The sequence below is a fragment of the Motacilla alba genome, chromosome 21 (assembly GCF_015832195.1).
Source record: "Motacilla alba alba isolate MOTALB_02 chromosome 21, Motacilla_alba_V1.0_pri, whole genome shotgun sequence".
Lineage (NCBI taxonomy): Eukaryota > Metazoa > Chordata > Aves > Passeriformes > Motacillidae > Motacilla > Motacilla alba.
The window spans coordinates 6,650,447-6,664,950 of record NC_052036.1 but is presented as its reverse complement, the minus strand read 5'-3'; the positions used below and the strand labels follow the sequence as shown (position 1 = coordinate 6,664,950).

The window sequence follows — 14,504 nt, the reverse complement described above, 5'->3', positions numbered from 1 at the left end:
CAATTCCATGATTCCATAGTCCTACACTTCTGTGATTCTATAATGCCATAGCTCTATGATTCTATTTACCCACAATCCCATGATTCCATAATCCTGCACTTCTGTGACTCTATAATCCTATAGTTCTTGATTCCATAATCCTATAGTTCTGTGATTCCACAGACCCACAGTTCCATGATTCCATAATCCTACAATCCCGTGATTTTATAATCCTGTATTTCTGTGATTCTATAAACCCACAATTCCATGATTCCATAGTCCCACAATTAAAGGAACAGGAATCTCTCCCCGGGATGGACGCCTGCACTTCCCAAAAAACCCAGGTGCCAATGCCAAGTGGGAATTCTGGAGCCGCTTCCCAAATATTGGGGAGCAAGAGCTGAGGATGGGGGTGAGGCAGTGCTAGGCTCCTCTTCCCATGGGAATTCCCGGGAATTCTGCTTCCAGGGGCCCAGATCACCCTTTGGGATGGATTTTCTGCACCCATAAAAATCAGGATCCCAATCCCGCCCCAAAACCTTCCCGGAGCACCGTGGCCGGCAGGGCCAGGGTTTGCTGCCCCCTTTCCCCCAAATCTTTGGGATTTGGGGATTTATCAGGATTTGGGGACGTGAACGAGGTTCAGGCCCTTAAAGCAGCACGAAATTCCAGCTGCAAAGCTCCCTGGGGAATTCCCAGTGCTGGAAAAGGCGATGGAAAAAAGGGAGAGATGGAAAGGGGTTCAAACCCCTTCCCCCAAAACGTTTCATCTGTGCAGCAGGAACCTTCCCCAAAGGGCTCAGCTGCTGAGTTTGGAATAAAATGGGAGCAAAATTTTCATTTCCTTTATTTTGAACTTCAAAGAATGTTCTGAATCCCAGCTCGGAAAGGCAAAAATGTTTTGTTTCCCTTCCGGGTTGTTCCTCCCGTTCCTTGGGAAAGGAATGAGGTGGGAAGAGCCTCGGCGTGGAAACGGGATTTGTCCGTTCCTCAAATTCCCTCTGAGAGCGGAATCGTGGGATCGTAGGATTAAATTACAGAATCATGGAATTGAAGGATCAGAGGACCGTGGGATTGTGGGATTATGGAACCACAGAATTGTGGAATTGCAGGATTATGGAATCACGGAATCATGGAATTGAAGGATCAGAGAGGCGTGGAACTCTGGGATTATAAAATCACGGAATTGTGGAATTGCAGGACTATGGAATCATGGAATCATGGAATTGAAGGGTCAGAGAGGCGTGGAACTCTGGGATTATAAAATCACGGAATTGTGGAATTGCAGGACTATGGAATCATGGAATCATGGAATTGAAGGGTCAGAGAGGCGTGGAACTCTGGGATTATAAAATCACAGAATTGTGGAATTGCAGGACTATGGAATCACGGAATTGTAGGATTACGGAATCATGGAATAATGGAATTGCAGGATTACAGAACTGTGGAATTGCAGGATTGTACAATCATGGAATCATGGAATTGAAGGATCAGAGCACCGTGGAATTGTGGGATTATAAAATCACAGAATCATGGAATTGCAGGATTATGGATTTGTAGAATTGCAAGATTATACAATTGTGTAACCATGGAACTGTGGGATTGTGGAACCATGGAATTGTAGGATTATGGAATCATGGAATCATGGAATGTACGATTGTAGAATCAGGGAATTGCAAGATTATCGAATCACAGAATTGTAGGATTGCAGAACCATGGAATTGTAGGAGTCTAGAATAATGGAAGAATGGAAATGTAGGATCAGAGAAGCATGGATTTGCAGGATTATAAAATCACAGAATCATGGAATTGCAGGATTGCAGAGTCACAGAATTGCAGGATTACAGAATCATCTCATGATGGGATTATACAATCACGGACTCGTGTAATTGTAGGATGATGGAATCATGCCAGCGCGGGATTAAAGAGTAACAGAGTTATAGGATTAGAGAACCACGGAATTGTAGGATCAGAGAATTGTGGAATTGTTGGATTATAGAATCACAAAATCACGAAATCATGGAATTGTCAGATTATAGGGTCATGGAAGTGTAAAATCAGAGAATCAAGGATTTGCATGATTATAAAATCACAGAATCATGGAACAATGGAATTGTAGGATCAGGGAATCATGGAATTGTAGGATTAGGGAATCACAGAGATATAGGATTATGGAACCATGGGATTGTGGGTTTATAGAATCATAGAAGTATAGGATTGCAGAATCATGGAATTGTAGGATTATGGAATCATGGAATTGCAGTCATTGAATCATGGAATTGCAGGATTATAAATCATGGGACTGTAGGATTATAAATCATGGAATCATGGAATATGTGGGGCTGGAAGGGGTCCATCAGGATCATCGAGTCCAAGAGTAACTGTGAGAATATCCAGGAAAATAATGGAAATATTCTGCTCTTTTTGGTTGTGAAGTTTAAAGGGGAGGTGTGAGCTGCTCCTCGGGGATTTCTGCCCTACAGAACCGCAGAGCCAAGGTGCCATTATCGATATTTGGGGATTTTCCTGCGCTCGGGGTCTCTGCAGGCTTGGAATCCCTCTGGCCTGGGCAGCAAATGATGGGATTCCAAGGGAATATCAGAATTCCAGGGGAACATCCAGTGAGGGAGTCAGAGGAGGCTGCTGGGGGTGCAGAGGTCCTGGGGGCCAGAGGGAAGAGCTGTGACTCCCACATAATAAAAACAAACAAACAAACAAAACCCAACAAAACAAAACAGCCAAAATAGAAGCATATAAACAGTAAATTAAAAAAAAATAAAAATAATAAATAAATAAATTATAGATTATAAATGAATCAATAAAAATAAGAAATAAATAATTTAAAATAAAATTAAAAATGAATAAATGGTTTTGCCCCCCAGGACACAGGGACAGCCCTTGCCTTGGCCTCGGGTCCCTCGCAGGATCCGGGCTGTGACCGCCGCCTGTGCCAGGGCCAGCAGAGCTGTCACCCGGGCTGGGAGCTGATTTAGCAGCGCCTTATCAGCTCCTTATCAGCGCCTTATCAGCTCCTAATCAGCGCTTTACCGCCGGATTAACGCCGCCGGCGGCCCCGAACGGAGCCGCTCGCTGCTCCCGGGGCCGGGGCGGCTCCCCCGGGGCTCCCCCGGCCCTGGCGGCCTCCGAGGGCACCGCAGCCGCCCCGGGGGTGCCCAGCGCCGCCCGGCCGGTCCCAGCGCCCCGGGAACGCGGGGCTGGAGCGAAAGCTCCGGGAAGGGCCGGGATGGGGCGGGAGCCGGGAGCGGGCAGCGGAGAGGGTGTGAAAACAAGGATGCGGCCGGGAATAACGGCGCCGTGTTTGTAATGGCACCGTGGTTTTGTGTCACCGTGGTTATAGTGTCACCGTGTTTGTAATGGCACCGTGTTCTAGTGGTACCGTGTTTACAGTGTCACCGTGTTTGTGATGTCACCGTGTTCCAGTGGTGTCACTGTGTTTACAGTGTCACAGTGTTTGTAATGGCACCGTGTTCCACTGGTACCGTGTTTACAGTGTCACCGTGTTCGTAATGGCACCGTGTTTACAGTGTCACCGTGTTTATGATGTCACCGTGTTTTTAATGTGACCCTGTTGTGGTGTCACCGTGGTTATAATGTCACCGTGTTCGTAACGTCACCGTGTTTTTAATGTGACCCTGTTTTCGTGTCACCATGGTTACAGTGTCACAGTGTTTGTAATGTCAGCATGTTCTAGTGGTACCGTGTTTACATTGTCACCGTGTTCGTAACGTCACCGTGTTTTTAATGTGACCCTGTTGTGGTGTCACCGTGTTTACAGTGTCGCCGTGTTTGTGATGTCACCATGTTTTTAATGTGACCCTGTTGTGGTGTCACCGTGGTTATAGTGTCACCGTGTTTGTAATGTTGCCCCATTTTAGTGTCACCAGGTTTACAGTGTCACCGTGTTCGTCATGTCACCCCGTTTTAGCGTCACCCTGTTCTAGTGTCATCATGTTTATAGGGTCACCGTGTTTTTAATGTCACCCCATTTTAGTTTCACCATGGTTGGGGTTCCTGGACAAACGGGATCCCCTCCCTGACACCCCGGGTGTGACCCCGCGGTGCGGAGAGCTCGGGGCTGCCCTCAGCAGCAGCTCCTGATTTTCCCCCCTGGAAAAATCCAGTAGGTCCTGGTGGGACACAACTGCCTGCAAGGTGGCTGCGCTCAGCTGGGGCTGGTCTCCTTCCCCAGGCAGCACTGACAGAACCTGAGCACACAGCCTCGAGCTGCACCAAGGCAAATACAGGTTGGATATTAGGAAAAGTTATTTATGGAAAGGGTGATAAAGTTCTGGAATGGCTGCCCGGGGAGATGGTGGAGTCACCATCCCTGGGTGTGTTTAACAAAGCCTGGACATGGCACTGGGTGCCAGGGTTGAGTTGAGGTGCTGGGGGTGGGCTGGACTCCATGATCTTGGACGTCTCTTCCAACCTGGTCATTCTGGGAATTCTGTGAATTCTGTGTGATTCTGTGTGATTCTGCAAATTCTGCAAATTCTGTGAATTCTGTGTGATTCTGTGAATTCTGTGATTCTGGGATTCTGTGAATTCTATGTCTGGGGTGGGAAGGGGCTCATGGCAGATCCCACACGCCATTCCTGCGGGACACGGGGAGGGATCCAGGCTGAGGTTGGTGATGGTTCCCACACCAGGCTGAGCCTCTCTGGCCATAAGTTCTGCAGTTTCGGGGTTTGGGGCAGCGCGGTGCCCTCGGTGCCAGAACTGCAGTTTCCAGCTCATTCCTGACAGGTTTTCCAGCGATCCCCATTGAGCCCCCCAAACCTCCAGTCCAGAGGTTCCCCAGCCCTGCCAGGCCCCCTCAGCCCCCAGCCCCATCCAGGGTGGGCAGCCCTCGGCTCAGGGGCTTCCCAGTTTCCCATTTTCCTCGGAACTGTGGCTTATCCCAGCACTGGGAGCAGCTGGGGGTGCAGGGGTCTCAGGGAGCGGTTGGATAAGGGGAAGCAGGTGGGGAGCTGCGATCCCAAAGCCCTCGGGCCTCCCCTGAGCCGGGGGCAGACCCCAGGCTGGCAATTCCTGCCCTTTCTGCTCCCCAAACTCAAACCCAGGCAGTGTCCATCCCACAGCTGGTGTGTCCCACCCCACGGTTGGTGTTTCTCACCCCACGTTGGTGTTTACCACCCTGCACTTGGTGTTTCCAATCCCACACTTGGCGTTTCCCACCCCACATTTGATGTTTCCTATTCCACATTTGGTGTTTCCAGTCCCACATTTGTTGTTTCCCATCCCACAGTTGGCGTTTCCCACCCTGCACTTGGTGTTTCCCGCCCCACATCTGGTGTTTCCAATCCCATGCTTGATGTTTCCCATCCCACAGCTGATGTTTCCCATCTCACATTTGGTGTTTCTAATCCCATATCTGGAGTTTCCCACCCCACTTTTGGTGTTTCCCACCCCACACTTGATGTTTCCCATCCCACACTTGGTGTTTCCCATCCCACATTTGGTGTTCTCCACCCCACACTTGGTGTTTCCCATCCCACATTTGGTGTTCTCCACCCCACACTTGGTGTTTCCCATCCCACATTTGGTGTTTCCCATCCCACATTTGGTGTTCTCCACCCCACACTTGGTGTTTCCCATCCCACATTTGGGGTTCTCCACCCCACATTTGATGTTTCCAATCCCAGGGTGACCCCTCCGAGGTGGGACAGTCCCAAATGCCCCCAGGGCCGCCCATGTCCGCTCCACCCGCGGGGCCCGGCCCAGCGCGGCTCGGCTGGAGATCAGCTCCTGTTCCCGGCATCCAGAGCCTCTCCTGGCGCCCTCCTGAACCCAAGGCTTTGATCCCAAGGTCTGTTCCCAGCCCTGCACCTCCCCGCACTTTGGGAATATTTTTCTGCTTATTGGCCCCGGTGTTTACCGCGAGCCAGGTGCCCGCGGAGCCGGGAGAGGCCCGGCCCTGCCCAGCCTGGCCCTGCCCGGGGGTTCCGAATCCATGGATAAAGGCTCGGCAGGCCGGGGAATCGTCCTCACCCCGCGTGGAGCCGTCGTGAAATTCAAGGTTTTATTTATTGGCCCATCTTCTCCACCTTGCCACGAACCAGAGCCAGGTTTTGCCGGATTTTTGAGGGAAAACAGCTGGAATTTGCCTGCTTTGTGTGTTGGATATCCCCAAGGCCCTCCCCCTTCTCTCCTGCTGTGCAAACATCCCAAAGACACTTGGAAAAAATATTTTTTCTTTTTTTTTCTTTTTTTTTTTTTCATTTTTAATGTATAACAGTTATGCCTGAGTTACAGAAAGACACCTACAGGCAGCAGGTAGTTAAAGCAAAACCAGTTTCTCTTCCTACTAAATCTACTCCATATAGCTGAATAAATTATGGTGCGGTTCCGTATTTACACACGCGGCGCGCGCACGCGCCCGCGGCCCGGAGCAGATGGCGATGAGGCGAACACAGAAGCGACGATCCCGCAGGAATGGGGACAGGGGATGTCCTACAGCCTAGGGGGACCCGCGGGGCGCCAGGGAGGGCGGGTTAGAAGCGTTAAATACACAAAGGAACCAAAGGACCCGATCTGCTGCGCTGGCCGGGCCCAGTCCGGCCGTGCTGGGGCGGGACGGGGCTGGGGGGACCCAAAGGAGCCCCTCGGGGTCACTGCTGTCCCCCGGGGGGGAAGGGGTCACCAGCAGGCCTGGGAGAGCAATGGAGCTGGGAGAACATTCCTGGGTGCGGCCAACTCTGGCTGTGGCCATTTCTGCTGTGTCCATCTCTGGCTGTGGCCATCCTGGATGCGTCCATCTCTGGCTGTGGCCATCCTGGATGCATCCATCTCTGGAATGTGTCCAACTCTGGCTGTGCCCATCTCTGATGTGTCCATCTCTGGCTGTGTCCATCTCTGGAATGTGTCCAGCTCTGGAATGAGTCAATCTCTGGCCATGTCCCTCTCTGACGTGTCCATCTCTGGCCATGTCCCTCTCTGATGTGTCCATTTCTGACGTGTCCATCTCTGATGCATTTATTTCTGGCCATGTCCCTTGGTCACTGTTGCTCTGGTTTTTGGGTGATTTTTGGTCCCCCAGAGTCAGCAGCAGCTGAGGATCCACTCGGTCCCTGCTGGGTGGCCCCAGGCGGTCACAGCCAGGTTCCTGCTGTCCAGCTCTCCAGGCTTGGTCCCCGTTGGTGGCCCCAGGCAGCTGCAGGTGGCCACAGCCAGGTTCCCGCTGTCCAGCTCTCCAGGCTTGGTCCCTGTTGGTGGCCCCAGGCAGCTGCAGGCGGCCACAGCCAGGTTCCTGCTGTCCAGCTCTGTCCAGCTCTCCAGGCTTGGTCCCTGTTGGCGGCCCCAGCTCACTACAGCCAGCTTCCCGCTGTTCAGCTCTCCAGTCTCAGTCCCCGCTGGTGGCCGCAGGTGGCCGCAGGTGGCCACAGCCAGGTTCCCGCAGTCCCCTGCTCTCGCTCTGTCCTGTCCCGGCTCCAGGCCCTCCCCCGCCGTGGCCCCTCCCCGTCCCACCCACCCCCGAGTTTGTCTCTCGTCAGCAGAGCTGAGCTTGGCAATCCATGAAACAAAACTGAACCAACAGAACAAAACCAAAAGTTACTTTTGACTTTCATACATGAACAAAAGGAAGAAACGAAACAAAACAAAAAGCAAAAAAACCCCAAGCCCAAAATCAACCCCATCCCACCCCAAAGATTCTGGAATGTCTTTTGAAAACACACAATAGGCAAATTTCTACAGTTCATCCCCCCATCCCCCTTTTTCCTTCTTTTTATTTTTTTTTAAATTTTTCTCTTTTTTTTCTTTTTTTTTTTTTTTTTAAACTAGCATGGCACTCACTGTGGGGTTTTTTTTTTCTTAGTATATAAAAAAAAAGGTCAACTTTCTATAAACATACAGCACATGACCAAATTTCCCAACTAAATGTACAAAGTGCGACCACGAGGGGAAGGTCAGAGAAGAGCTATTTCGTTCCTCTAGGAATTCTATTTACAGCAGTGCCCAGCTGCCCACGGACTTTCTGGGGAAGGGGATTGGCAGAGAGGTTTCTGCAGTGCTCCCTCTTTTGAATTTCGGGGTTTTTTGGGGTCCTGCCCTCGGGCGAGGCGGCCAGGCCTGGCTGTCCATGGGTGAGGAGGGGAAGTGACAGAGGAGGGAAGAGCAGGAGCAGCAGCCAAGCGATTCCCTGGAATGATGGAGCCTTTCCTTGCGGCTGGGCGGGCAGCGAGGAGGGCGCTGGGCTGGGAATTCCAGAGGCACAGAGGAGGAGGGATCGGCATGGGATGGAATTGGGATCAGCACAGCATGGAATTGGGATCGGCATGGGATGGAATTGGGATCAGCACAGCATGGAATTCCAGTGGCAAAGAGGAGGAATGGGCGCGGGATGGAATTCCAGCAACAAGAAGGAGGGATTGGCACGGGATGGAATTGGGATTGACACGGGATGGAATTGGGATTGGTACAGGATGGAATTCCAGTGGCATGGGATGGAATTCCAGTGGCAAGGAGGAGGCCACAGGTGGGAAGGTGCTCCCAGCTGGGGATGGTCAGATACATTGTTAAATATCAAGAAATCTCCCGGTTTAGAACTTGCTGTGAGTGGTGTCGAGAGGAATTCCAGCAGGTGCTTCCATTGCTGCCTGGAGACACCCCAATCCCTTCGGGGCTCCTGCTGGGAATGACATTGCAGCCTGGACTGGAATTCCGCAGGGTTTTCCGCTTCCTCCAGAGCTCTGAAGTGCAAACACCAGGAACCAGCAGAGGCTTCGCTGCTCCCCGAGATCTCCGGAGCAGAGCAGGGAGAGGCCTCGGGATCGCCCGAGCAGTCCAGGGCGTGGGGACTCCGCTGTCCCCTCTGGGAATTGTGTCCTCTCAGTGTCCCTTTGGCCTCACCAGCCGCAGGTGTCCCGGGAGAGGAGGTGGGAATGGAATTGCTCCCAAACTCTGTCATCCAGGGAATGTTTGGGCTCCGTGTGTGACACGAGGACTTCTGGAGCACCGAGCCTCTGGGTTCAGGAGTCACCTGGGTTCAGCTCCTGCACGAGAGAGGTGCAGGAAAATCCCTCTGGGAATGTGGAGCCAGCTGTGCCGGAGGCGGGAAGCACAGCTGATAGGAGCCATGTGTGGCTCTGCTGGGACGCTGGGAATCCAGGACAGGTGAGCTGGTCCAGATGGCTGCAGGGACAATGCCTGGTGGCTTGTGATGAGTGGTGAGGGGGCCAGGCAGGGAAGGAGCCCAGGGAGATGTTCCAGCTGCCAGAACATTCCAGCTGGTTCGGGAAGGGCGGGAGCGGGGAGAACCAGAGAAGCCTCCTTCAGCAACCTGGAGCGGCCACGGGGTCCCTCAGTGCACAGAGGCAGAAAATTGTTGTGAAAGCAGAGATCTGAAGGGGTTCAGGGCATCGCAAACCCTGACAGCCCGCGGGGGACACCGAACTCAGACTGTGGGGGACACAACTCTGCTCATGGGGGACTCCAAACTCTGCCCGTGGGGGACACAACTCTGCCTGTGGGGGACTCCAAACTCTGTCCATGGGGGACACCAAACTCTGCCCGTGGGGGACTCCAAACTCTGCCCGTGGGGGACACAACTCCGCTCGTGGCCACCACGCCTCTCACCCCTCAGCTCCTGCCTCATCCCAGGCCAGCTTTCCTGACCCTCTCCAGGCCAAATCTCCTGATCCCGCACAGGGAGGTGGATCGCCCCAGCCAAAAGGGAAAAGTGTCACCCCCAGGAGGGCAGCGCCTCAGCAGTGACCCGGGGGTGCTGGCTGGGCTTGTCCGAGCGGGGACAGGAGGTGACACAAAAGCCGGAGAGGAGAAAAGTGGGGGGAGAAATCCAAGGAACAGGATCTGGCTTAGAGGGGGGAGAGAGAGAGAGAGAGAGAGGCTCCAGCAGCAGAGGAACAGACCATGGGGCTGGGCTGAGGATGGATGGATGGATGATGGATGGATGATGGATGGATGGATGGATGGATGGATGGATGGATGGATGGATGGATGGATGGAGGGATGGATGGATGGATGGACGGATGGATGGATGGATGGATGATGGAGGGATGGATGGATGGATGATGGATGGATGGATGGATGGATGGATGGATGGATGATGGATGGATGGATGGATGGATGGATGGATGGATGATGGAGGGATGGATGGATGGATGATGGATGGATGGATGGATGGATGGATGGATGATGGATGGATGGATGGATGGATGGATGGATGGATGGATGATGGAGGGATGGATGGATGGATGATGGAGGGATGGATGGAGGGATGGATGGAGGGATGGATGGATCCATGGATGGATGGATGGAGCAAAGCTTTCTCCTGGCAGTGAGAACAGGGAATGCCTCAGGAAGATGAATCCCATCCCTGCGGTGTGGAGAGGGGCAGCTGGGAGCCCCTTCCTGTCCTGGCTGCTGCAGAAACCCCTCAGCTCCTCTGTCCTGGCTCCACGTCCTGGGCAGGGCAGCATCCCCAGGCCCAGCTCCATTCCCTTCCTGGCAACTCCCGTGGCAGAACCCAGCTCTGCTCAGTGAGTTCCCTCTTGTCTGTGCTCCCGTGGCCAGCTCAGGGACAGCAGGGCCACCAGCAGCCCTGCCCCGTGTCCCCGGGGTGTGTCTGCAGCCCCTCCTCGTGCCAGGCCAGCGCTGTCCCCGCTGCCGCCGCTCTGCTGCCGTGGCCCGGCGGTGACACTCGGGTGTAGATTGTCCCTCAGACGAGCAGCGAGAGTGCCCCGTGCCCTTCCTCTCCGCTCCTCCTGCAGCCGTTCATGTTTTCCAAAGGTCCCAGGCTGGCTGGAATGCCACCCCAGCCCTGCTTAGCAGCGATCTGGCCCGTCCGGCCCTGCTTTGGGAAGCCACCGGTGAGAAGGGAGGGTAGGCTGGGCTGGGGAAATTTGCTGTCCCTTGAATAAATGTTTTTCTGCTTTCATTTGTCTTTGCAGTTTGTTTGTTTTTTAAACAAGTCCTTATTTTTGGTCCATAGGTCTTCCGTGGTCCCGATTTACATCACCCTTAATGCTCAGCTGGGTTATTCCTTCCTATACAACATTCACCAAATTTACAGCAACGGAAAGAAAAGGAAACCAAATGAAACTTTTTTCCCCTTTACAAAGAAAAAAACCCCAAAGCGCTTAATTTGGCTTTGACTATGCCAGCTACCTAGGGAATGGAAAGTCCTGGAGTGTGGGGAATGTCGTGGCCAGGGGCTTTGGAGGGAGGGCTGGACCGGGGTTGATAAATGCACCCAGCCCGTGGTCTCTGGCCACAGGAGGAGTCAGGCCCCAGAGGCCGGACTTGCCCCTGGAATGCTCTGGAGGAGCCGGATTCTGGAAGAGCTCACGCTTTTCCCATCTCCTTGGCAGCTGGGGTGGAACAGGGCAGGAAGGATCCCTGGGGGCCGGCGGGGGTCTCCAGAGGTGCCTGGCGTGGGGGTCTCAGTAGGCCTGGCCCGTCTCCACCGGCAGCAGCCCCAGCACGGCCGAGTGCTCGCCCAGCTTCATGCGGCGCTGCGTGGACAGGCTGACGTTCTTGGCCAGGTAATCCACGGCAGCTGCGGGGGAAAGGGACAGTGAGGACACGGGGGACACCCAGTGACCAGGCTTTCAGCCCTGCAGGGCAGCACCCGGAACCTCCTGCTCTCCTGGGAAGGGCTCAGAACCAGGATGGGGCTGTCACACACACCAGGGACCTCCTGCTCTCCTGGGAAGGGTTCAGAGCTGGGCTGGGGCTGTCACACACACCAGGGACCTCCTGCTCTCCTGGGAAGGGCTCAGAGCCAAGCTGGGACTGCCAGGAGCTGCTGTGGGGCTCAGCACAGCTGAGGGAAGGCCCTCAACTCTCTCCATGAACACCTGAAAGGAGCTAAAATTCCGCATGGAAAAGGGTTTTCTGAGGGAGCTGCCTGAGGTTTGGGATAAACCTCCCAGGCTGCGGGATACGATTCTAGAGATTTCGGTGGAGGCTGCCCAGGTCTGGGCTCGCACCTGCCTCGCCCGCCGCTGACTCACGGCCGTGAGCCCTGGCAGCCTCCCTCCATCCCACGGAAAGCTCTTCCCTCGCTTCCATCTGGGCAGGGAGAGCAGCCCCAGCCCCGAGGGGACGGCAGGTCCCAGCTCCCCCGGCTGCCCCGGGGTGAGGGGACAGGGCTGGCACAGGACGGTGACACTGCTCATTAGCCGGGCTTCAGTCAAAGTCCCCCCCGCGCCTCTAATGGCCCCAATTAGATTAATCAGGAGCTGGCAGGAGCTGCCCGATCGCTGCCAATGAGTAAACAAATCTCAGCCATCAACGTCCTGTCAGCGGCGGGCCCCAGAGGAGCCCCTTCCACGCACCAATCCTGATTAGACTTGGCAGATCCATTAGAATTCCCTTCACGCTCCCGCGTTCCATCACCGGCATCATTAACACGGCCCCGGCCTCCGGGAGCGGCGGATCCGCCGGCCCCGCTGGCCGCCGGGCGGGACGGAGCGGCTCCGGGAGCGGGAGGGACGCCGGGGTGGCCACCGGGAGCAGCGGCACGCTCGGCACTGCTGGGGGTGCCCCTTCCGCGGGGTTCCTCCCCCGGCTCGCGTCCAGAACTTTCCCCGATATTTCAGGGATTTCACTGCTGGGACGCGCGGAGTGCGTGGCGTGTGGTGGTGGCTCTGTCCCCGGTGTCACCCGCGCTGGGTGGCCCTGGGGGAAGGAGGGGGGCGAGCAGGTGGAGCCCACAAAATCCTGGAATCGTCAGGGAGGTCGGAAAAGCCCCCTGAGATCATCGAGGCCAGACCTTAGCCCAGCACCGGCCATCCCCAAACGCTGTCTCCGAGCACTGGATCCATTTTTGGGGACAATTCCAGGCACGGCACCTCCCCGGGCAGCCCGTGCCATGCCTGATCCCCTTTCCATGCAGGAATTTACCCGAAATCCGACCTGAACCTCCCTCGGTGCTGTTTGAGGCCGTTTCCTTTTGTCCAGTCCCTCCCCCAGCTCCAGCCTCCTGCCAGGCGGGGAATTCGGTGGCAATCCCATCCTCCCAAAAAACCCCAAACATTCCTTGCTGTGACGGTGGCAAGGACACAGAGGCACCAGGGGATGCCCGGCCAGAAATCAGGGATGGGGTTTGTTGGTTTAACGGGGTCGAAGCCAAAATAAACCCAGAAATTCACGGAAGGTGTTTGTTTGTTTGTTTTAGTGAGAGGGAAAGTGCGGCTGGGTTTGTTTGTGTAAAACTGGGAACAAGGACAAGTGGGGGGAGAGGGATTCTCTGATTCCCAAATCCTGTGCTCGTCCCCTGTCACACAGAGCCTGCCCCAACCCCACAACCCCCGTTCCTATAATATCATTTATATGAATTAAATTATATGATATATACCATTATTTACATAATATTATAAGCATCATTACATGATATATAATCCAAATGATACTTTGTATTATGCAATGAATGTATTTTATCACCTAAAATAGTTTTTGATGCACTTAAAAATAGTTTTTTTGATGCTCTTGTGCTGCTTCAGAGAAGGAAGGAGCACCTGAATAAACGACCCCGTGGGGTCGCCTCACACCGATGGGCGTTAAACCAGAGCTTGAAGGGAAGAATCCAAAAGAAGGAGGAATTGGAATTATCTGCAAAGCACAACAGGCACCGGGAAAGGCAGGAAAAAATGTCGTTATTCCAAGGTCAACTGCACGTGAGGGGCTGCTCTCGGCAGCGTTAATTACCGAGGCGAACTGCGGAGAGCTCGTCACCAACGGGGTGACAGAAATGGGCACGGGGGGCCCGGGAAACGACACGAACCGTGCGAGCAGCTCGAGCAAAAATTCCTGCAGCAGAGCCAGACAAACCCTCCTTTCTCCTTCCCCCTCTGCGCCAAACGCAGCTCGCCCCCTTATTTTATTTTTTACACACATGGGTGTGACTAACGCCTCGCCCAAGGGAATCTTTATTGGAAATACATGGTATCGGAATTTGTTTAAGATTTTTATCAATAGCACGTGTGTCCAGCCCCGCATCCAGAAGCGAGGGGAAGGTCGAGGGGTCACAGATCAAACTCCCGACAAACAAAAAGAGGAGGGGCGGGGGGGCCGCTATTGATCCCGTCTGCCGCCACAGCCGGTTCTCATTGGGGCCGCGCGTTAAGGACATTAAAGGGCTGTGACAGAGCGGGGCCGGAGCCGCGGCCGCGGGAGGAAAGGTCACCGAGGACACGCTGCGGGCAGCGGCAGCGCGCCCGCAGGAAGAGGATGCACCTTTAACCCTCGCGGGTCAGCGGCGCTGCGAGCGGCCCGGCCGGGGACACGCGGCAGGTGAGAACAGCCCGGCCGCGGGGGCTGTGCCTGTCACCCGCCTGAGCTGTGCCTGTCACCCGCCTGAGCTGTGCTTGTCACCCGGCAGGGCTGTGCCTGTCACCCGGCAGGGCTGTGCCTGTCACCTGGCTGGGCTGTCCCTGTCACTCGGCCGGGCTGTGCCTGTAACCCGGCAGGGCTGTGCCTGTCACCCGGCCGAGCTGTGCCTGTCACCTGGCCGGGCTGTGCCTGTCACCCGGCCGGGCTGT

At 54.6% G+C, this 14,504-nt stretch overlaps 1 protein-coding gene across 2 annotated transcripts in view; it reads right to left on the bottom strand.

Annotated features, from left to right (window-relative positions):
- Positions 1–10,284: 10,284 nt before the first annotated feature.
- PAX7 (paired box 7) overlaps positions 10,285–14,504 on the bottom strand; it is a 121,660-nt gene continuing 117,440 nt past the window's right edge. For both annotated transcript variants that reach the window (XM_038160095.1, XM_038160096.1), the window contains exon 10: positions 10,285–11,518. In XM_038160095.1, the coding sequence (XP_038016023.1) occupies positions 11,403–11,518 (116 nt within the window). In that variant the 3' untranslated portion in view covers positions 10,285–11,402. The remainder of the gene's footprint in view (positions 11,519–14,504) is intronic.